The sequence below is a fragment of the Vanellus vanellus genome (assembly GCF_965231255.1).
Source record: "Vanellus vanellus genome assembly, chromosome: 2".
NCBI classification, from domain to species: Eukaryota; Metazoa; Chordata; class Aves; order Charadriiformes; family Charadriidae; genus Vanellus; species Vanellus vanellus.
The window spans coordinates 88685976-88709870 of record NC_138906.1 but is presented as its reverse complement, the minus strand read 5'-3'; the positions used below and the strand labels follow the sequence as shown (position 1 = coordinate 88709870).

The 23895-nt window shown below is 44.0% G+C and overlaps 1 protein-coding gene across 1 annotated transcript; it reads left to right on the top strand.

Moving 5' to 3' along the window:
- Positions 1-13144: 13144 nt before the first annotated feature.
- OTULINL (OTU deubiquitinase with linear linkage specificity like) lies at positions 13145-22870 on the top strand. Its single transcript, XM_082498945.1, has 7 exons — positions 13145-13299; positions 13408-13439; positions 13555-13646; positions 17323-17472; positions 18263-18391; positions 21228-21500; positions 22666-22870. Exons 1-7 carry the CDS (start codon positions 13193-13195, stop codon positions 22843-22845), a joined length of 963 nt encoding a protein of 320 aa, XP_082355071.1. The 5' UTR covers positions 13145-13192; the 3' UTR covers positions 22846-22870.
- Positions 22871-23895: the final 1025 nt, after the last annotated feature.

Genomic DNA, 23895 nt, shown 5'->3' with positions numbered 1-23895 from the left:
TGGTGGGGTGTTTTGAGGGAGAGGCTGGGTGACAGACAGGTGTCTTTTGGCAGGAGTTGTGTGTGTTGGAGATGGGTTCGTGTTCGGGTTTGGTTCGGGGGCGGGCGCGCTGCGCGGTTGGCTCTTAGCACCATCGTCGTGGCTTTAAATCAACGATTTTCACAGCAGGTGTGCGTTTAAGGGGTTGTTGTCTGGGGACTTTTTTTGCTTGGTTGGTGTGTTTTATTTGGGTGGGGGTTTTTTTTGTTGTTGTTTTGGGTTTTTTTTCTTTCTTTTTTTTTTTTTTTTTTTTTACTGTGTGGAATCTGAATGTAAATGTTGCAGACTGGCTCCTATTCGCATCAGGAAGGTGAAGGTTTAGGAAAAGGGGATCGGAAACAAGCACGTGATTTGGGAAGACTTGGGAAGACGGACACGCACCCCTTCTGTTCTGATTGCCAGCTGCTGGTAGCTCTCAGTGTTATGCATCTCTTCACTCCCTGTCAAGTGGTCTTTTAGATGGAAGATACCATGCCCTTTCTGCTGTATGTTTTAGGATACATTTCTGCTTTGATGGTTACTGGTCCAGCTCTCATTTTGCACCGCCTTTTGTACCAACGAACCAACTAGTTTGCTTTTTTGGAGGAGTGGTAAAAATTGTATTCAGCTTATACTTTCATTTTCTGCAGCGGAGACGGAACCAGATTTCTGCGGTATTTAGTAAGTGAGTTTTAAGCTAGCGTGGTGCTGTCTGCTCAACTGCTAATATAGACAAGTACAGTTATTCCCACTTCCATCCTTTGGCCCGCTCCAGTTTCTGCAAGTGACGAAACAAAGAGGTAAAGTGTGTGAAACAGGAAGAAATGACCTATTTGGGATTTTAGTTAGAAAATGAAGGGGACATTATATAGTAAGAGGAAAAGCTGCAGTTTTGCATATATCTAAAAAATACCGCTGGGGTTGTTTACGCACCAGTAGGATGTTAGGATTAATTTTTCAAGGGCCAAAGCAGCATTAAAATGCTTGTCAGGATATTAAATGTAAATGCTTTTATGCATAAGTAACTGCATTTCTGAAAAAAAAAATAATTTTCATAGTTCTAAGGGTTTTTTTGCCATGGGGATAGAAGTTTTTTCTTTTTTTTTTAACTTTTGGGACCACGTTGCCTGACTAGATGGTGCGGATTTGCCGTTCAGCATCAGGACTTTCTGTTTCTTACATACAGCTGCTACGTTAAATCCTCACATCCTATCTACCAGGGATATAACAACAAACACTAAAGGGTTTCTCAGTAATGTCTGCAGTTTTTCTTGAGCTTAATGTCTGCAAGTGATTGACCTTGCATGATTACCCAGGCAAATGAGTTTGAGATTTCAGAAATACTTCTATCCTGTGCCTCCTGACCCTGTGCAGCTGAACCGTGGGCGTGACGGTGCCAAACTGTGCTGGGGGAGAGGAGTAGGGTTATAATTTAGTTGTTTTGAAAACACGAAGGAATAACCAGCGCTCAGGAGTCAAAAGGCTGTATAATTACACTGCTTTCATTACACTTGCATAACTAAATTTGTGGGTGTGATTAGAATTGCATAAAGTTTATCTTAAGGAGCTTCTTAATTTCCTCTTGGTTTAGGCTGTGGGGTTTTTTTTTGTTTTGGTTTTGTTTTTTTTTTTTTTTAAATTACCATTGGGCCACATTAGTCCTATTCTAATGATGTTTTTATTCAGGTATTCTGTCTTCTAAAGGAGTTACAGTAGTCTTTAAAAAGGCTAATCTGAGTTGATGTCTGACATCTGATCCTGACTGGCTTTGGGATCAGTTTTCTGCTTTGAGGGAATTTGGGAAAGCATGGTGGACACATGGTATCCTTTCTGCTCTCCTGGGCTGATACAGCTGGCGTGGTGCCGGCACATAGCAGTGATGGGGAGCTCTGCCCATGTGCTCTGTTGCTGAGATTCCCGGCGTGGCAAACACTGGTTCCTCTGTGCATGGTTACAGCGCTGGGGATCAGACGTGACAATGTCGTGCCTTCCAGAAAGACAGAGAAATAGTTAGTTATTAACTAAAATGTCAGTGTTTCATGATAGAAAACTGTCAGGATTCGATACTAGAGAGTGTTTAGTTTGTATATTACAAAATTTGGTATGATGGAAAGCTTTTTGTTTTGGGTTTTTTCGGTTTTCTTTTTTCCCATGAACAGTATGACTCATGGTTGGGCTATCTGTTGCTCATCATATAAAATCGTGTCTAAGTTTTGCCCCAGCCTAAGTGAGGGGAAAAAAGGAGATAAGGGTGTCCACTTCTTGAGACGGCTCCAGGGAAGGCAAATGTGTTGTAAAATACTCCAAAACTGCTGCAGGCTACTTCATGAATTTTCTGAAATTTTTATGTCAGCAGCTTTTACTTTCTTTGTGGCTTTATTCTGTCTTTGTAGTTCCTTCCCATTTTCTCAATGCTGAGGAGCAACACCATCCAGCTGGGGCATACTCAGGATCCAGACCCCAGTGCTTGGGATTTCACTGTAGCCTGTGTGGAGGTACTGGGAGCTCCTGACAGAGAGAAGAGGTGTGTCTCTAGCTCCTGTCCCCATGTCTCCGTCGAGGACAGATGCTGTTTACGCCATGTACTCATGCCGAGGGATGTGGCTAGCAAGGCAACCTGTGCTGCCCAAGCATTTCTTTCAACAAACATTTCTCTCAACAAACATTTCTCTGAGGAGAAGGCTGTGGGCTGAGCAGAAGAGTTGTGTTGTCTTATTTGAGCCACATCGTGTTAAGGTAGAGGACTGAAAATACTGGATGGTGTGGCTGTATGCGCTCAGTCTGTAGTCCTGTCACTAGCTATGCCTGTGGTCTTGGGCAAACCCTGTCTCACATTCCTTGTTCATAATATGTTGATGAGATTTTCCAGATTTTTTTTTGAGTGTTTAGCATTTATGTTGTCAGGGCGGGGTGGTCATGTTGGGTGAATGGTGCTATGGAAGTGGGAAATGTGTACCTTAGCATCAAATTAGTGCCCTGACATGATGTGGTAGGTGCGGGGCTTTGACTGCTGTCGGGTCCACCCTAGCATCTCTGCAGCGAAGGAGCACCACGGCAAGGTGCTTGGCACTGCCTGCAGGTCAGCTGCCACGGGGAAACGCTGGCAAGTTTTTAACTGCCAAGTTTGTGCAAAATCAGTCTTTCTGCAGACTTAAATACTTGTTTCAGGTCCATCTGTGTGACAAAGAGATGTCTGACCTGTCTCCCCCAGGTTTGCTCCCAGCATAGCTCCATGCCACGCTTGTCCGGGAGACACCTGAGGACCTATTCGCTGTGCCTCAGCTCTGGTTTTGTTTCGTGTCCCTTCCTGCGCATGGATTTCAGCTGTGACATGCTTACTGATGGCTGAGGTCTTAAAAATAGGTGATTTTGTATCATTGTAGGTCTTTAAAAATGACACTGCCAGGTTCCAAGGTTAGAAACCATCCAGTACTCTGTATTTCGTTTTCTTAGTTTACAAGTGAAAAATAAGTTGTGCCTCTGCCAAGCGCCAGCCCCTTGAGATGAGTTCGATATGCAAGGTCACACTTAAAACATATTTTTATAGGGCTGCATAATTGGTATTTTATGTAGACCTTTGCCACATAACTGTCCGGTTTTTAGGCAGTTCGTGCAAATGCAGGTGTCTCTTGGTCCCTGTGACCGATGAGCAGAGCGCTTGGCCTGAAGCTTCTCTTGGCATCCAAATGTCTGTAGCAATACCAAATGTGCATTAGCGACAATAATAATGTGTTTTTTACAAGCAGAGAACTTCCACACAGAATATTCTGGGTTCTTGAATCACATTTTTATGAAATGTTTGTACTAGCTATGAATTTGGTATTACACTGAGCGATAGTTAACTGAAATTTAAGTTATCTTGATGCAGTCAGTTTTACCTTTCAACATGCCTTTTTTTTCTTAAGACTATAGTCAAGAAGTGCCCGGTAATGCACTCTCATAAAATGGCAAAGACTCCTATGCCTGTGAGCTAATTAAAAAATGACAGTTTGAAACTGTTGCCCTTTAGAAGATGAAGCTAGAGCAGGCTTTAAACACCCCAGCTGCTGCCATCCTAATAGCATTAGCTCTGCAGGATAAAGCTGAAGTTTTGACTTTCGTCAGGCTGGACGCTGAGAGGCAGGAGGAGGGAGGTGCAAGACTGATTTCTGGCACTTGCGTGCAGAGTGATGGCTTTGATATTTTGCTTTGTGTTGCCATTCCCTTCTGCTTCTAATCTGTCTTGGAAAGAGGGAGAGAGGCAAGTAAAAATCCCAAGCAAGCAAATAACCCAGCTGGAATAACCTCCGCACGTACCTAGTGGGAAGGCACAGGCTTTGTGATCACACCAGAAGACGTGAATTATTTGTGATTATTAATCATAAATTATATGTGATTATAAGAGCTGGGGAAGGACTTTTTACTAGGGCATGTAGTGATAGGACGAGGGGGAATGGCTTTAAACTGGAAGAGGGCAGGTTCAGACTGAACATTAGGAAGAAATTTTTCACTTTGAGGGTGGTAAGGCACTGGAAGAGGTTGCCCAGAGAGGTTGTTGAGGCCCCATCCCTGGAGGTGTTCAAGGCCAGGCTGGACGTGGCTTTGGGCAACCTGGTCTAGTGTGAGGTGTCCCTGCCTATGGCAGGGGGGCTGGAACTCGATGATCTTCAAGGTCCCTTCCAACCTAAACCATTCTATGATTCTATGATTAATCCATATGAAAAATGCACAACTCTGCGTGGCCTGCGTGCAGAGCCTGGTACACTTTTGGAGAGGGCTGTGCTCTGACGACAGACATAAAAGCTGTGTCGTGAGGGTGCAGCCCTCAGCCCCTGCACAGAGGTGGGAATGACAAGCTACCTGGATGCAGCCTGGTGAGAGGGGGCTGGTTTCCCTGAGGGCAGATGTGCGCACTGCCTGTAAGAATTAACAGCTGTGACTGATACTGCTTAGGCAGTAAACAAGCTCAGATGAGTTGTTTTTTTTGTTTGTGGTGGGTTACTTGATGCTACTGTTTTCCATGCTGTCACTTGGGATAATTATTTATTGACAGGTAGAAACTTAAAGTTCCTTGAGCTGTCCTGTGGTGCGTGCCTACCAAATCGACCGGCATTTCTTGCTGCTCTCTCCTCTGGGCTACAGCACTTCAGCAAGGGACACCTTGAGGTGTCACACTGCTGTTTAGGAATGAGCCAGCTGGTGGCCACCAAGGGGTTGGGGAGTCACTCAGGGCCATCCATGGGGTGTTTTGTCCCAGGAGCACTACCGATGGAGTCCGATAAGCAGCTTGTTTTCCTCTATGCTGCTTGCATCGAGATCTTTCCCACGTGGGTTTCTGTTGACTTTCCCTCTTCCTTGTCCCAGGTGCCTTCCCCACTCCTTATGTGCAGTTGGAGGGCTCCTTTGCTTTGCTACTTGTGTCCCTCCTCCATTGCCTACGTGGTGGCCACTGCTGCAGGTCTTACAGGAGCTGCAGAGCCCCCCAGTCCCTTCCTTTGGGGTGATAGCCATGAGAAGGTCCTGCTCCCCCTGGGTGGTGGTGGCAATGACCCTGGTGCCTGCGCTGCCGGGGGGTCAGGTGTGCATCCAGGCAGGGTCCCACACTGGTGAGCCCCGGGGGGGGTGGGGGGATGCAGCCACTGCTGCAGCCTGCAGGACCGCTGCCTGGAGAGACGTGGAGGGATGCCACCTAGGGTACCACCCAGCCCCGTTAGCCCCAAACGACTGCGCATCCTTGGAAGGTTGGGCTGTAGCTGTCTAGCAAACAAGACGTAAAAAAAGGAGGAGGAAAGCAATTCTTATTGCTAAGTAAGAATTCAACTTTTTTTCCCCCATAGCCAAAGCTTCAGTTATGTAGACAAATCAAGAGAAAAACCCAAGGTATTTATACCACTTAGCCTATCAGCTAAACTTAAGCATAAGATGATGTTCAGGAGGAAAGTGTTTCCTTTACTCTGTCAGTTTGGATTCAGCTCAGCAAAAAAAAATTAAAGAAATAAAAGGCATTTTGAGTTATGTTTGCAAATAGATAATGCAGAAACAAACATAAGTGGCTTTAGGGATGACTCAACATGCAGCTCAGCAGCAGGCGTAATAAGAATCCTTAGAGTGGCCTTCCTTCAAATAATAGATTTAATGCATTTACATAAGTTCTGTTTGAAGTGTAGAGGCATTAAATAGCAATTCTGAATGAGGACAGATTTTTTTTTTTTTCCACATAAAAAGAAATATCATTGCAGTAGCAGAAATTTCACAGGCTCCTTCTTTAAAAGGAGGTTATTTTATTTTTTCATTATTTTTTACTCAGGAACGAGAGCTGTGAAGAGATACTTGTTTTTTATGGCATGAAATGCTTTTCACATATTGCTCTGGACTGTAAATTCTCTGAAGGCTTCTCTCATGCTTTTTCTTACAGAAATGGAAGCGTAGCTGAGATTTATTCATCTGAAGGTCCTGGATGAAGCACCCTGTGCCTTAAAAAGGAAGCTGAATTAGACAGGAGATCAAGAACTGAACTTTCCCTTTGTTCTTGCAGGCATTTGGAGAGAGGGAAATGGTATGTGCAGGCTAGGGCATGCATTAGTATCTTGATCATATAGATGAATTGGTAACTCTAATAGGGTATTTTTTAGATAATCACACAGTAGGTAAAAACGCATTATGCTTATTGCTACAGAGTAGGAGTAAGTAAGTGTCACAAGTGGATAGATATGTTAACAGCAGTAGTTTGGGTCCTGTTGATGATCAGTCCAAAGGAGGCTGCCAGCCTCTCTACTCCATTTTTCCTGAAAGATCTTTGCAGAAAGAGGACAAGGGCTGAGAGAGCACTTGGGACTCCCACGCATGACAGTTGTGTAAATAAAGCCTTTCTTGCAAGTGATGGGCCTCAGTGCTACTGAAACTATTCCGTTTTCTAGGTAATTGCGTGATTCTAGTTACGGTTTGGGGCTGGGATTCTGTTTTGTTATTTTTTGGAGTAGAAGTTGAGATCTGATCAGGAGACATGGTTGAACTTTTGATAAGTCACTGACGATTAGCATCTTTGCCTGTAAGCGATTCTCTTTTTCTTCTTATACCGAGTAGAGATCCTCATCTCTAGTTGTTATGTTAGAACAGGTGAAGAAGGTTTTCTTAACAAGTTGACATTGCTTTGCTTGGTAAGGGAAGGGTTTCTTAATGAAACAGGGAATTAAGCAGTGCTTCCCACATACTGTGTTTTGTGCTTGATCTGTTTTCAGTGGGTTTTCATTTTTTTGGCATGGTGCTGATAATAAACTGGGAAATCAAAGACTTTGTAGCCACTTGGCACTACTTAAAACAGCACGTTTCTCTCTTCAGAGCTGTTAAGGGGTGTAACCTATTGTAGGTACTGAATTTTTATAATAGCGCTTTGCTCTATCTCCCTCTTGACTCGATTGGTTAAGGTGTATGGGCACACGTGTGCATCTGTGCATCACGCTGATGCCTGCTCTGTAAGGGTAAGTTTGCTTGTTGTCCCTTAAAAGAGGGAGTTAGCCAATTTTGTAGCATACCTCGGTACTGATACTACAGAGTCAGGAAAAAAGTGATGTGCAACTGTGCGGAGAGCTCTGCAGGTGTACGCTGAACACAGGCAGACTTGGACCTCCATGCCAAGCCTCGCGTCTCTTGGTTGGGGGGACCTCTCTTTCTAGCTCGGGGTCCAAGAGAGGAAGGAAGGAGGAGGAATAAGGGTGGGCGGCAGAAGGGTTGGAACTGAGGGATCCCAAAGCCTGTCTCCCTCTTTGAAGGAGGGGATACCTGCTTTTCGGGAACTAGGAACATAGTGGTGTGTGACGGGAGTATGAAACTTGGCCACTTTATGGTAGCCAGTACTATGTCCTGCTTTCGGTACCAAAAAGCCTGTGAAGAGGAATGTCCTGAAAAGAAGTCACACGATCAGCTTTTAATTTCAGAAGATACTCCGTTATCTTCCTGATGGCCTTGTTACAGGGAGGGAGGAAAAAAGTAAAAAGATGAATGTGCATTAGACACGCTGGAATATTGGATCGTGCTTCCGCGCTGTGTACAGTGCTGCCTGCTGCTTCCCAGGCTGACCCTTTACATTTTGCATTTCATCAGTTACACATTTTTTAAGGTGGCAACCTCTGAAAAAGTTGTGAGGGTGTCAAACATGGAGCTAACCCTTTAGAGACTCTTCTTTAGTTACTGGTGAAAGAAGCAGATGTCTCTTACTCATCTGTTTTCCGGCCTTTTTTGTTGGTTTGTTTTTTTTTTTTTTTTCTTTATTCTGCATGTGTCTCCTGCTGACTTAGTATGGGGCTAAAAGCTTAAGGTTTGGCACTAACAGGAAGCTGCTGATGTGGCATGAAAAGAAAACAGGGTGTACTGCTTGCAGTGTAAGATAAACACTGCTATCAGCTCCTACTTTGTCGCTGTTCTAACTCTGTTCATACAAATTTCTGCTTGGAGCTGTCTTGGAAGTCCCAGGGCTTTACGGTCCGGTACGGGAGAAGAGTCGGGCCTCCCTGTCCCCGCGGTGATGCTCGTGGTCAGGCTTCAAAGAGATGTGAGCCCCAGCAGCCGGTCGCAGCACCGACAGGCTGTCATTGTCTCCCGAGGAGCAGGATGAATTGTGCTCATATCCCAGGGAATGCACAGAGTTTAAAAATCCGTGGGTTTATTTCACCCCCTTCCCTGCCCACTGCGTTATTAATTTAATTGCTCTTCGGTTTCTGAAGAATTTTGGAGAGGGCAGGGAGGGGGTGGAAAGATCTATTTTAAGCTGCCCTCTTCTTTAATTCATGTCTTGTTCGTGATGTATTTTTACCAGAGGCACTTTGTGGTCCAGCCGCCACTTCTAAATGTCATTTACTTGAATAAAAAATGTAATTACATTTCTAAGAGTGACATAAGCCCTGAAAGTAGTAACTGAATCACGAAGTGCTGTTTGAACAGCGGCTTTCCCATGACAGGAGAGAAGGTTTATGAAGTCTGGGGTATGGTGTAATACAAGTGTAGCAAAAATACTCAAAATCACTTGTTTGCAGGTTTTCCTACCTCCCGTTAGACTTTTTATTAGGGAAATACCTACTTATAAATCTCCTACAGTAATTAAAGATGGATGAACAATATTTGGTTATCTGATGTTCTGACATCGATTTGCATTTTTCATTGAAATCAGTAAGCTAGTGCTTCCCAGAGCTCCTTGAAGAATAGTTGCTCATGTGCCTTGAAAGGGGGTTTGTTGGACTCCAGTAGATTTTTTTCAGGATTAATACCATCAAAAACTTTTTCAATAGATTGTTTGTTTCAACTTAAAAGCTCATGCTGATGCAAACCTCTCATCTTTTTGCCAGTAAAAGGGGTAAAGGAAGACATTTTGCATTCCTGGGACTCAATAAAGTGAAGTATGTCATTTGAACAGATGGACCAGCTCTCATTTTTATAGTCCCAGTTTGTTTGAAATCAAAAGAGGGACTGTAGAGTCATTTTAAGTAATGAGACGAAGGTCTGCTGGATCTGCCTTTTGATACCGTATGTTTAAATTGCTGTTAACGAATTCTGTTTGAATCATCATTGGTTTTCATACAACAGTGTGACAATATAAATCCAGAATACCCACTGATCCATGGGCTGAACCACAATTGTAAGCCTTCAGGTTCCATTCTAGTTAGCAGAAGGTTCAGTTATTCATGGTCTGCTGAGTTTTTTTCAGTGCTGATGCCTTTATCCTAAAGAAGAGAGAGAAAAAATTGCGGTGGCTTGATTCTGCCAGGACTGTCGTCTGTTACTAATTCTCAGTAGTAGTTCTCTAGGTAGCAATTTGGGTGCTTATTAAGAAAGTGGCTATTGGTGTCCATCAGCAGTAAGTGTGTGAGTGTGCAGTAAGTGGGAGTGTCCTGGTGTTTCCATGAGCTATGCCATTTTCGAACCTTACAGCTGATATTTTGCTGTCTGTTACTTGGCATCAGTAATAAATGCTTCCTGCAGCTTCAGATTTTTGGTCTTTTTGGTTGCATATGAATACACGTCTTGCTTTTTCCTACTCGGCATGTGCAGGCGTAACCCCCAGTCATGGTTTGGGCTGGGCTGGACACTAAAACAAACAACAGATGCTCTCTTCTACTTCTTTCCCGTTCAGAGAGGAGAGAAAATGAGAGACAGATCCTTATGAGTTGAAAAGAAACTAAATGACTTGAATGAAATATTAATATAGACATGCTGGAGGGGAGGGATGCCATCCAGAGGGACCTGGACAGGCTGGAGAGCTGGGCCCAAGCCAACCTCATGCAGTTCAACAAGGCCAAGTGCAAGGTCCTACATCTGGGTTGGGGCAATCCCAAGCACAAATACAGGCTCAGCAGAGAATGGATCAAGAGCAGCCCTGAGAAGGACCTGGGGGTGCTGATAGGCGAGAAGCTCAACATCAGCTGGCAATGAGTGATCGCAGCCCGGGCGGCCAACCGTATCCTGCGCTGCATCAGAAGTGCGGCCAGCAGGGAGGTGATTCTTGCCCTCTACTCTACTCTGGTGAGACCCCACCTGGAGTACTGTGGCCAGGTCTGGAGCCCCCAGCATAGGAAAGACATGGACCTGTTGGAGTGGGTCCAGAGGAGGGCCATGAAGATGATCAGAGGGTTAGAGCCCCTTTCCTATGAGGACAGTGTGAGAGAGTTGGGGTTGTTCAGCGTGGAGAAGTGAAGGCTTTGGGGAGACCTTATGGCAGCCTTCCAGTATCTGAAGGGGGTCTACAGGAAAGTTGGGGAAGGACTTTTTACAAGGGCATGTAGTGATAGGATGAGGGGGAATGGATTCAAACTGGAAGAAAGTAGATTTAGATTAGATATTAGGAAGAAGTTTTTCACTTTGAGGGTAGTAAGGCACTGGAACAGGTTGCCCAGAGAGGTTGTTGAGGCCCCATCCCTGGAGGTGTTTAAGGCCAGGCTGGATGGGGCTTTGAGCAACCTGGTCTAGTGGGAAGTGTTCCTGCCCATGGCAGGGGGGTTGGAACTAGATGATCTTCAAGGACCCTTCCAACCTAAACCATTCTATGATTAATAATAAAATAATAATAAGAGAAAGATAATAACATCAATAAGAAAATAATGAAATATATACATTAGATACAAAACTGTATCAAGCTCATGATGATCATGTCACCGGCTAGCACTGGGAAAGTCCCAGACTGGACTCAGTGACGGACAGGAACTGGATTCAGGAATGTACGGATCAGGATCAAAGGCAAGCGAACAGACAGAGTCCTCCTCAGACGCCGGCCATTGAAGAAAGAGGGCTGACCCTTTGATCCCTCAGCTTTTATACTGAGCATGAGGCAGATGGGATGGAATACCCTGTTGGTTAGTTCTGGGTCACCTGTCCTGTCTGCTCTTCCCTGCAGGTGGGACCCCTCTACGCTTTTCCGCTTCCGACCCTCCAACGGGGCAAATAACCAAGTTATATGCCCTTGGGTATTATAGCAGTAAGTATAAGCAAGGAGCCCCTCTGCATACCATGCCTGGGCATCAATGATAAGCATCAGACCTTATCTGCTCAAAGCAGATACTCTCTGAAAAACGTGCTGTTAATTTCAGAGAGTTAGAGGAGGCTTAACTGGAAAGTAAAATTACTGAAAAGAAAATAGGTTTGGTTCTGTCTCAAACCAGGACACCACTGGTTGTGCCAGGAACGCACACGTTAGCACAGCACATGAGTAGAAGCTGACAGAAGACCTGTCTGTCATCTTGTATGAAAAGTGTTCACAGCAATACGAGTTTTGTGTAAATGGGAACCAGCACCCCAAAAGCTTCTCCGATTACCTCTTTTTAAAGTTTATTAACACCTTTTCCTTTACAGCTCTTAACCTGCCTTGTGTTCATGGGAGAGATGAGGTCTGGGTTTTGCCTCTGGATGACTTGCGTATGACATCCTGTAATAAAACTTCTTCAAACAACAGAATATTGGAAAAGGCCAAATATCAGCCCTGCTCTGTATATATGCAACAGCGTTTGTAAAAATGTATGCGGAACTGTTTATGTTGTTGCCAAGGCTGGGATTCATATGTAACCCTACGACTGGATAGTTGTCCACAGTGCATGGGCTTAACTGCCTCGGAAAACTTAAGCCCCTCTTAAATTTCCTGTTAAAGCCAGGAGGGGCAGAAGTTCAACTGACATAAAACTATGCTGAATGAGTAATTCCCTTTGTGGACTCTCTGGAGAAGGATCTTTTCAGCCTTCTCTGGGGATGCCTTTATACAAAGTTGAGTTCTCCTGAAGTTTTGCACTAAATCAATAAATAAGTTAATAATAGAGCAGCTGATGATCGTAAACTCTGGGAATTTCCTATACTCAAATTTCAGCCAGAGGATAAATTTCTCACGTAGGGAGCGGACTCTGCCTGTGTCAACTATTCAGTCTCCAGGCCCTCTCTCAATTGTAGGGTTTCTTATCAACAAAAGACAACCAAAACTTTCCGTAACCCTGCCCGTAATGCCAAGACAGAGAAAGAAACTTGTCCTGTTTATGTCTGTGAAGAACAGTGAGATCACACCCCCTTTGTGATGATCTACGCAGCTTTCTACCAAATCCCCAGGGAGGAGCTTTCTCTGGAGTTTTAGATTGACCCTAAACTTGCCCAAATGAAGGCAGGAACATTCCTTTAATTCCCCTGGCAGTCATATGATGCTTTGTCAGTTAATATTGCCTTATATGGCCTGTTTGTAGACTACAACTCCCAGGAACCTCTGGTCTTTAAAACATTGACTTAATGGCAAAGTAATGACAGTAAAGGTCTCTGGATCAGCACATCCTGAAGCAAAAATATATTATTTTTTTTTTGTAGTTATTGAAGAGTTGCTTTGATATCAGTCTTCCCGTGACTCCATTGTAACTATGTATCTAGCCTTCACTTTGTGGAGGAAAGCTTGGAAATGGGAACCACGTGCACCCAAAACCCTAGAAACTTGAAAAACTAAGTATATAAAGTATATCTATTAAGTATTTAAAAATACACTCGCCTTTTACATTTCATGTTTTGTGTTTCATTTGGAGTGGTATCGTACTTGGATGATTGTTCTTTTTGTCAGAAAACAAAGAGAAACAAGTAGTGCAAAATAGCGACGAGGGGGTTTTTTCCTCTCTCTCTTTTTATCCCGATTTTAGGAAGGCATGAGGTGCGGTCCTGGACAACAGCTGCCAAGCAATCCTTGTGTCTCATGTGGCAGAAAGTGAAAGTGCAGCTCATGCTAAGCATGTCTTTCCTGGTTGCTGTTTGTTGGTATTGCAGGTGGCTATACAGCTTTTTGGCACAGCTACTGAAACGGTAGGTTTTTACTATCCATACTTTAATCTTCCACACTGTTGCTTATTTAAGTAGATATTGACCTTTGACCACTCCTCTCTGACACCTGTTTTATCATTTGGATTTCAGGTGGAGCAATTACCTTCAGAGAAAACTCATAAGTAATCTTTTTGTTGTTGTTCCGTATTCCTTATTCTTTCCTCTCCCCCCCCCCCCCCCCCCCTTTAAATGCAGAACAGCAGAAGGTAACTAATCTATGAATTAATCTCGATTTAGGGAATCTCAGCGTGCTGACAGAAGCTGATCTCCTTGGTTACAGTGCGAGAGAATGGAAAGGAGAGACAAAGCAGGCCAAACACATGAGGGAGGTAAGAGTTAAACTGTAATCTCTGCGTAAGGATGGGGGAGAAGAATTACCTGGGGAAGGAATAGCGTTCCCAGTGCCAGCAGCTGCTGCCGCTGCCGGAGCCCGCTGCACCGGCTGGCTAAAGGGAAAGCAAAAAGGACGGCATGAGCATGGGCCTACATAAAGGCTGCAGTAGAGCAGGTCAAAAACAGAGATTGGATTTTAGTCATGCATCTTTTCCAAATTCCCCCCGTAGCACCTATGACCCATGGTGGTGGCTTTAACAGGAAAAGTCATTCCCAGTGCAACAGCCCAAGTAACTTGGTCTTGGGTGCTATCTCTCAGCCAGCCTTTGATTTTAGGTTAAAGCTCTCATTCCAGGGAGGAATGAAACACCACGCCTGTTTCTCTTCCAAGCTCCATGTGACAGCAGCCCGTGCTTGGTACCCTCCCCAGCCACCGCCAAGGCCCCTGTCCGGCTGCATGGGCCACAGCTGGGGGCAGTCGGGGCAGGAACTCACATCTGGCCCCTGCCAGGTTAGGTCAGTGCTCAGCGGGTGAGGACTGGCATGCTGGATGGTGGCCATCCCCAGCCTTCACACAGCCCCCGTCTGCTCCAGCTCTGCATCCCGGTCCGCGTGGTGCTGCTGTGGCGCTCCCTGGCCGAGGCACTTCTGTGCCGGCATCTTCCCCTGCCCGAGGCGAGTTTAACTACACTCGGCAACTCCTGCTGCCTCTTACCACGCGTAGCTAGGACTAACAAGCTACTAGTCTCACAGTTAATGTCCTTGTCATCCTCAGCATCCCGATCTGCTGCTGAGGGTTGGCTGGAGACAGCATTGGGCTGCACGGGGGCTTGCCTCTGCTGCTTGTGGGCATCGGCTAATCTGTGGTGCTGGTCTTTTCCAATTTTCTACTTTTTTTTTTTAATTTATTTTTTTCCTATGGTTTCTATTCCTTTCCATGGAAGGGTCTTTTTTTTGCATTTTTATTTTATTTTATTTTTTCCCCTTTTACCTTTGAGCTGCTAGCTGTGACCATCTTAGTTATTATACTTCTCCCTGGGTTTTTATTTCTCTTACCTTGCATCGTTTTAGCTGAAATAATAGTTTCTTGCAGCTTAGCAGGTTTTCTTCATAACTGTGAGTCAAAGTGACAGAGTTGTGCCGCACTGAACGGGGCTTTGGGTCATGGGTAGCTGAACTCCTGAGCCAAGGACCTACTAAATTCATGGTTCCCCAATGCTGGCTACACTGTTTTCTGTCAGCTCACCAACCTTTTCTTCAGTTGTGTATGTTGTGTTTACATGCTTACACCCAACAAGCAGAAATGGCAGTTGCACTTCACACATGTATTAATGCACATGTAATGGGCTGTTGGCCACTGTAGCTTGGTGGCCATTAATAGAGGCAGTGTGGCAGAGGGCACGGCGGGAGCAGCAGTGCCCTCCGAAGGGCCCAGACCAGTGCTTGAAGCTGGAGCAGCACTACGTTATCCTAATTTGTGACAGGGATGGGCCTCCAGGAGCAACACACTTTTAGTGCCTCTCTGTTTCAATAGTGTTAAGCCTTACTCGCCAAGGTAGGCTCAAAGACTGTGGGCTGGGTTTTTATGTTTCCCATAAAACTTACAGCTAAAACAGCTATACTGGTGGTAGAGTAGTAGTATCTGTTAAAACAGGCTTAGAGTCCAATCCAGTGAATCAGCTAACTGTGACTTTATATCCTTGTATCCTCATGGTGTGGCCTTTCAGACCAGTACAGGACAAATGTAGCACCGGGTCCATATTTCTGATTATCTGGTGATGGTGGGAACGCTGACCATGAGATGCTGAGAGAGATCAAAAAGGCAGAAGGGGCAGGAGATACCACAGTAATGAGAGACGCCACCTAGCCACCTGCACTGGCAACAGCTGTGGGGTTGAACATCAGGGCGCTACCAATGACTGTTTCATGGATCAGCTTTTCAGAGAGCCTTTAGGAAAGGAAGCAACCCTTGCCTGGGTCTTGAGTAGTGCACAGGATCTGCCTCAAAATGTTGCTTTCTAATTTCTGTTGCTGTTCTCTGGAACAGGAGACAGCGCATACTTGTATTCAACATCCTTGCAAGAACAACAAAGCAAAAAAAAAACAAACCCCAAAACTACAATTGCATGCAACTTCAGAAAGGGAAACTACATAAAAACAAGGAAGTATGTTAAAAAGCTAAAAGACAGCTAAGAGTCTTGAGTATTTACAGTCAGTGTATTTGACATATATATAGCTTTAAGTCATGGCACTGGAATCACAGAGCAAATGCATAACGAGAAGGACTTAAGAAAGGGTGAAATGAAGCCAATAAGCAGCATAAGGGAGTTATGAGAAAAGAGAAGATATCTTTCAAAAAGCTGGAGTTGTGTCCAAATGATGAACAGAGAAAGGATCCAACTTTGCCAGGTTTAATGCAGGAACGCAGCAATGCCAAAAGTGCCCAGAACAACACACAGCAAGGCCAAAAGTGATTTGGAGGAACAAATAACAAAAGACAGCAAAGCTTTTGATAAATTTGCAAACACATACTGGGCGACAGGCCTTTCAGAAAAGCCATGAGCCAGCTAGGTGATCAGAGTGGGAAAGGAGACCCCTTCAGGGGAGTCTAGTGGATGGCTCGTTATATCAGGTAGAGGTTACCACAGTAAAAGAGCACATTTTAGCATGAGGTCTCATGAGATCCTGAACCGGCCTAACGTGCTTGCTGTCCCCAAACGGAGGTCTTGTCTCTCCCTTTTCCTCGCCTCATTCTAGCTAAACAGTCCCTTCTGCCTTTTTCGTGCTGGCTCTTACGTCTTCTGTTGGATGTGGTTCACCAAGGTGGTGAGCTGGCAGAGACACCTGAGCTTGCTGAAGCAGCAGGAAGGGTTCAGTGGGCTTACGATTATCACAGCCAATGCAAAGTAAGAGTAGGAGAGACCGTGCAGCCAAGTGGTGTTGGAATGGGGTGAGGAAGCAACTGAGGTGAAAGAGGACCAGGAATTGAGGCTATCTTCCTGCTCCCTTCAGGAAGCAAACTGAGACTGATGAAGCAGCCTCTGTAACTGTAGAGTCCTCTTTCTGAGTTAATTCTCTGCTAGTTTATTGACACGAATTGTCTCACCGAGGGCTCAGATGATAGCCAGAGGTAATGCAGATGAAATACAGGGAGTGTGTAGCTGGAAGAAGGGCCATCCGCTTCAGCACAGAGCTGCCAGATCTGTGCAGCCTCAGGTCACCATTGCACAATGGATTCAGGTGAGTGCAAGGAGATGTTTCTGCCGAAAGGAGTTTTCTCTGGATGCCTGTTCCTGCCCTTTTGCTGCCCCATCACATCTGTCAGCACAAGTCGTGAAGTGGTCAGGGTTAAAGCTATTATGGCGGAGAAGTCTTCACTGATCTGCTCTGCTTCGGTTGACCACCTGAATGTTTACACCAGCAACAGTGCAGAAACTGGAGCAAGTTGCTGGGTTTGGAGAGAGTACAGAATCACTCTTAAGGGGCAGTGCCAGTGTAAGGTGTTTACAAAAACTATGAAGTTAGAACATTTTTGTGTATACAAAACATAAATATTCTCGCTCTTTCCCCTAGCCCCCTCTTATGAGTAGTTTGGAATTGGACTGGATTCCAATTCAACATGGAAGGTCCAAGATTTAAAACGTTTATTGCTATTTTTTTTTCTTTTGCTAGGCGTATGAAGAATTGTATTGGAGCCATCATATCAAATACCTGCGACAAGTCAGGAGGGACAACTATTGTGTACTAAGAGCAGTGCTTTTTCAGATATTCAACCAAGGCATTCCTTTTCCATCATGGATGAAGGAGAGAGATATATTAAAGGTAAAATTCAGTTCCTAAATGAATGTGATTCAGGTGACCTTGCATTGCAGAAGGCAGCTTTTCTCAATGTGAAAACTGATGTGTCTGATAGGGAAGTAGAGGAGAATCATTATCAGAATTTAAAGAGAAGTTTTTCAAACTCCTTGAACTACACTTAATTGAAAAAATGTCCCTGATCTAAAGATAATGAAGTGAACATGAGTCTAAATGGTTAAAAAGAAAAAAAAGTGGATGGATAAGCGTTACTGCCACCCTGCTAGATATCACTCCCTTAACTCAAAAGGATATTTGAATCCTCCTCCACATCCGTGCAAAGTCTAGTGGCTTGCTTGGGAGCTGCTGAATGTGTTACTGGAGCAGCAGAAATCCTGCCCTGGGCTCCAGGAGCTCCTGCAGGAGACAGCAACGAGGAGTTGGGGAGCTACAGTTGCTGCCTGTGGGGACATGTGTGCAAACTGGAAGGTGCCTGTAATTTTAAAATCCTCGACGAGTTTGGATGTATCCAGCTTTTCCGGAGTGTGGATTATATACATCTCTGAGAGCATATTTTCTTCTTTTTTTTGGCTGGCTCTGTTTTAAAAGTTTCTAAAGGACTTGGCAGTCAAATGGAGCTTCCTTCTTAACATTTGAGTTGTTCTGAAGCCCATTCATATTTTTTGTTTGAACTTTACAACCAGAACATAGAGCCACATCATAAATTGTGTGTAGAAAAGTTTATATAACTTTATATTCTACTTCTTGTTATGGTTATGATCTCTACTTAATTAGGTTTTGGTTTTTTTTTCCCCAGCTCCCTGAAAAGCTTTTGTATTCCCAAGGTTGCAACTGGATTCAGCAATACAGTTTTGGCCCAGAAAGATACACAGGTCCCAACGTCTTTGGTAAATTGCGCAAATGTATGGAGACATTAAAGACCAATGTGAGTATTTAAGAGATGGCTGGGAGGAATAAAAGCACCGACAAATGGGTTGAGACAGAGTTAGGGAACTGCTCCTTGTTACATATTTCTATGGCAGTCAGCCTCTCTCCTGGGTTCAGGGAGCTGCGCTGCTGGGCAGGCCATCGCCTCTCCTGCAGGGAATCCCATTTGTGGGACTAGGTTAAGTCCTCGGGGTCCCCCTGAAAGATAGAGAGGCCATCCTCCCCACAGGTGTTAGTTGCTGCGTGGTTAGTTGCCCTTGCCATCAAGACTCCTGCAGTACCTCATCACTTTGATTAAAAATAACAACATGCTGCATGAGATCTTCCTGGATTCCCTCCCCAAATGGGAGGGGGCAAACGAACAGTGTACTTCCTACTCAAAGTGTTGTCTTCCCATTGGTCCCCTCTCCATGAAACCTTGTATTTATCCAGTTTTACTACAATTTCTCTCTGTAACCTGAAGCACTTGATGACAAAGACCCGTCAAGCCTCACTGCCCCCTCTACTCAGCATATCCTGATTGTGTACATTCCCAACCAGGAATATAAGTCTTATTTACATATTTTAAACTTGGGGAGTTTTAGTAGTCCCAAAGCCTTCTGACACAGAGCTAAAAAAATCAGCCTGACAAGATCTTGCACCTTCCTTGAGCTCCTCGAGGGGTTCTGCGTGTCCGCAGTTGCGTGAGCTCTGGACGGTTCCTATTTGCTTTGCCACGAGCTCTCCCCAGCACACCACCACCCTCTCCTCCCCATCTTCCTCCTGATGGCCATTAGCTTTGTATCCTCCCCTGGGTCACAGTCATCAAGTGGCGTTTGCTGGACATCAGGGTTTTTGGCCAAGATTAGGTTGAAACCCTTCTCTGAAGGCATCCGTTGTCCGGTATATCAGATTTTAAACCGCCATTTTTAATTCTACAGCGCACCTTACAGTTCTGGGATGTCTTACCACAGCTACAACAGCTGATTTTACTGGTATACATTTAAGCTAGTTCCTTTTATGTGGCCATGTGTATGCAAGCCACAACTCTAGTTTTAAACCCTATTATCAGTGATAGTAATTGTTACTTAAAGAAAAACAACAGACAGACTTATTTAGCTCTAGAAACAAAGCATTAGTAATAAAAAGAGGGAATTAAAATAGAGATCTGGTCCTTGTCCCTTACCTGCAACCTTGCTGTGCCACAGGGACAACTGCCTGTCTTCTTGAGACGTGCCTGCTGGTTCTTGAGGGCAGTTATTGTTTCGTTCTGGTTGCTCTTTCCATTTGCCAGTGTTGGGTTGTTTGGCTTTTATTTTTAACCTGTTCTAGTTCTTTTAAGTTGATGTTAGTCCCTTAGCACGAAACATTTAGTTTATACAGAAAAAAAGTTTCAAGTCAGAGCGGTGAACAAATCCATACAATTAGCAAATTGTTGCAGAGCAAGCTGTATGATGCATTACGCTGTTATTGGGCATGAGGTCTAGCTGCCAACTTCATTATATTTTCATAAAGATGCTTTTTGCCCAGTGAGATGGATTTTTGCCTGTTTTCACAACAGGGTTCTCTGCTGCATTTCCCAGCGCCATCGTCATCTTGTGGGCTGCTGCCTGGAGATGCTGTTGTGCCTGGGCCACGTTGGTTAATAGTGGTTTACACTTAGGTAGTAGAGGTCCTCTAGCAAAGGGACATTAGTGGTTCATCCACTTGATCTCATTTTTAACCTGCAAGGAAAGTCTTCAGGAATGCATGAGGAGATGGGGGCATCTGTTTCTCAATTTAGAATTCATGGGTAAGTTAGATTTTTTTTTTTTTTTTTTTTTTTTAGTTGCAATTCACAGTTTATGGCCACTTCAACATATAAATGATACAAGCACAGAATTAACTAAAGTTCATTTGAATCCCAGTCATTGAGTATCCTCTCTTATTGTGGTCCCAAAACCCCTCTTGGTTCCAGATGACTCTTTTTAGCCACTGTGTTCAGGACTAGGTGCTTTAAGCTTTCTGATTTGGTACCCAGGCCAACGTTGTCCCCTGGATGGCCCATTTTCTGGGTGTGAGCGCTGGCTTGTGACTCCTGTAGAGCAACAGAGAGCTCAGGAGTTCTTGTTGTCAGCTGTGAGCAGAAGAAGAAATTCCTTCCCCATTCATGTCCCATGCATGTCTTTGTCTTGTCCCTTCTTATGCAGCCAACTTACCTTGACCTCGTGAAGCAGAACACACTAAAGACATACACATGTGTACAGTTGATAATACCCTTCCGGCTTGTCCAGTTTGTATAGGTTGCTTTTAACTGACACACTTCTGAATTGGGCTCAGCATCTAAGGAATTTAAGCTAGGACAGCTTTAATGTAAAGGGTACTATGGAGGAAAATCATTGAATTTTGGGAGCTGTAAGTTAAAAACAGGTCAGGAGTCATCACTTAATCTAACCTTTGCTTACGGCTTAGTGTGTATGTCTGATGCACCCACATGGATTTCCTGTAACTTTCTGAGGTCCTTTTGGTGGTTACGCTCCTTTCAGGCTTTTTACTGACAACGATGCCTGGATTGTCTACAGTGGTGGTGGGTGGCTTTTGTATAGGGGAATTACATTTGCTTTCTCATAGACTGTCATTAGCATCCAGATGCTTGGAGGTGTCTGTAGCAAATAGGTTCAGCTGGATAAATGGAAACTAAAATGTGGAAGGCTTCAAATTTCACTGTGGATCTGAAAGAGCCACCTGCCTATTTGTGCCACCATTTGGCCACAGTAATGGTACAGTACAGACTGGTAACTGTTTCTCTTTTGGAATCTTTCATATTAAATAGATTTTTTAATAATTTGATTAGTATTCTTCTGTGTGCTTTCCAGTGGACTGAAATAAGTGCTACTAAAGATCACGAAGAAAGAGGAAACATGTGTAATACACTCTTTTCTGATGAGAGCAAGGAGCACAAACTATATGAGGCCATAAAATTCATCATGCTCTACGAAGTTGTCGAAGCCTACGAGCAGATAAAGAACAGGGAAGAACCCATACACAACCTTTTTAGCCTTCTCCTTGCTCGTGATTCTTCGTCTGACCCTTTGAGTTTCATGATGAATCATCTGAATGCCATAGGTGACTCTATTTGCCTAGACCAGGTAACGATATAAATGAAAAATAAATCACAAAACTTACTCCATCTCTGATGCGATAAGATGAATATATCATACATCATCCATCATAGCTGGCCCATTTTTTTTCTTTGGGATGTGGGGAAGTGGAGTGAGGATAGTCATTTATCTTCCAGGAAAAAACCTGTAGTAGAGTAAAATGGGCTGGACAGTTTTCTTGCTGGGCCAGAAATAAATGCTGCAATCTATCAGTGAGACATAGTTTAGAACAATGATACTTTGATATGTAAAATAATTTTAGATTATGCGGATTTGACCTGTTGTTTCGCTTTTCCTATCTGTTCCACCATGCCAAACCCTCTATCATCACTCTATTTTTTCCCCTTTCTTTGATTCCCATTAGATCCAATGTCTGTTAAGAGTACATAATGAGAACTCTATTAACCATTAACCTTTATAGGTTAAGATTTTTTTTTCAGTTTTGTATTTAGCAAGGAGTTAAGTACTGACCTCTAAGCTCCATACTGCCACTCTGCAAATATTTTCACTTTCCAATGGGCGAAATTATTTTTTATAATCAATTTCAGTTACCAAGTCAACTGTTACATGTTGCAGTCACCTTCAGGAGCGGTTTGATTATAACTGGACAAGTTCTGCTCTGTCTGGCTATGCCCAAGAACATGCAGCTTTTTTCCAAAGGGTTTTTCCAGATTAAGCAATCCTTTGCAAGAAGTGTTAATGAAGATGCCAGTCCTCGAGTTTCATATGCAAGGGAATTTTTTCCATTTGCTATTACATTTTCCTTATGTAGCAAATGCGCACAAGGTGGCAGGCTTCCCATTTTTCAAGGTGTACCAATTTTTTAATAATAGCTAGTCCCCTTTTGCTCCCCACTAAGCTGTGTGAGCTGGCTTTGGGACAAGGTTATGTATTGTGTCAGGCGGAGGAGGGATGTTTCCAAAATGTCAAGCATTAACCAGAATAGCCCCTACATGTGAAAGGGCAGTGGAAGGACTGTTGGAACATTGAAAATACCCTCAAACATTTCATTTTCTTACTTCAGTTCCAAAAGGGCCCCTTTTGTTCCTTGTCTACTCTTTAGAAGCTATGTGACTTGCCTTCACTTGGATTATCTTTGGTTTAGCTTTCCAAGTCTAGAAATAAATGTCTTACAGACTTCTTTCATCTTTAGGTTGAACTGTTTCTTCTTGGATACTTACTTGAAGTAAAGATAAGAGTTTACAGACTGCATAGGTTTAATACTGAGGAATTTCAAGTAAACTATCCAGACGAATACCGAAGGGAATGGAATGAGATTTCTCTCCTGACCGAGGACGACCGCTACTATCACATCCCCCTTTTCAGAACGTGAAGAACCAGTGACTTTTTTTCCTTTGTATAATATAGTGAGTGACCACTGCCAGTGACTTAGGTTTCAAATTGGCAGCAGTAACATTTTGAGAATGCTCATTAATAATTACAAACTGATTTATGGTTTATTGTGTAAACATTTTGCTTTCCCATGCAGCTTAATTCACCGTCAGTCAGCCATAAAAAACAGAAAATATATTGCTATACTGTCTGGGGGAAAAAAATAGCATATTTGAGGGTTGTCAGAGAAAAAAGATTGGGCTGCCTTGACAAAGAAGGCAAAGGTGATGCTGGGTTTTCCATTGCTAGCCTAAGGGTTTACTCCGACATCTGTGGATGGGTTAAACTCAAGTTCCTAAAGCAATTCCTGCCTTTCCCTCCTCCGTCTCTCGCTAGGGAGGGTGAATCACAGAGGAAGCAACTCCCCGGGTCTCGCAGTTTATATTCCAGGCTATTAAACTTGCATTGACTTGGGGCTGCCTAGGATGGGAGGATGTAAACTGGGGCCTCTGCGTAGCTGCCTTAAATCCCATTTGGCTCCCCCCGTTGCTGGAACGGCTTCCTCCCGGGACGGGCAGAGCAAGCAGCCGCAGGCTGTACTCGCTTCACACACCCGAAATCAAACCGTCTGCAGTCAGCGCTGATATCTGAAGGTGAAGAAGTGTTACACGAGGGGGGGGACGACACCCAACCTGCACAGAAGAATGCTGTGCCAGATGAACGGAAGATCTGCTTTGTAACTGCGGAAGGTACACAAGGTTTCTCAAAGCTAAAAAAGGGCAGTATTAATTCATGGGTAACATGCAATAGAGTTAGACCCGGGAGCTGCCTATGGGTTTTGTCAACTTGTAAATCCTCTAAGGGCCGATTTCAGCGTTACCTGCCAAGATTTCCTTTGCAATTCATCTGAGAAAGCTGTGCACAGAATACATTCACGAACACTGCATTTTCAGAAAATACTAATTTTCTATGTTATTTGAATTTAGCAGTGTGTATACATGTTTTATCCTCTGAGTATATATTAATCTCCTTGCATAAGATTGCTATCTTT

Coding starts and splice junctions, on each gene's coding strand:
- OTULINL (XM_082498945.1), top strand. CDS start 13,193: ATGTGGCAGAAAGTGAAAGTGCAGCTCATGCTAAGCATGTCTTTCCTG. Junction 13,440..13,554: donor CCTTCAGAGAAAACTCATAA/GTAATCTTTTTG, acceptor ATCTCGATTTAG/GGAATCTCAGCGTGCTGACA. Junction 13,647..17,322: donor AGGCCAAACACATGAGGGAG/GTAAGAGTTAAA, acceptor TTCTTTTGCTAG/GCGTATGAAGAATTGTATTG.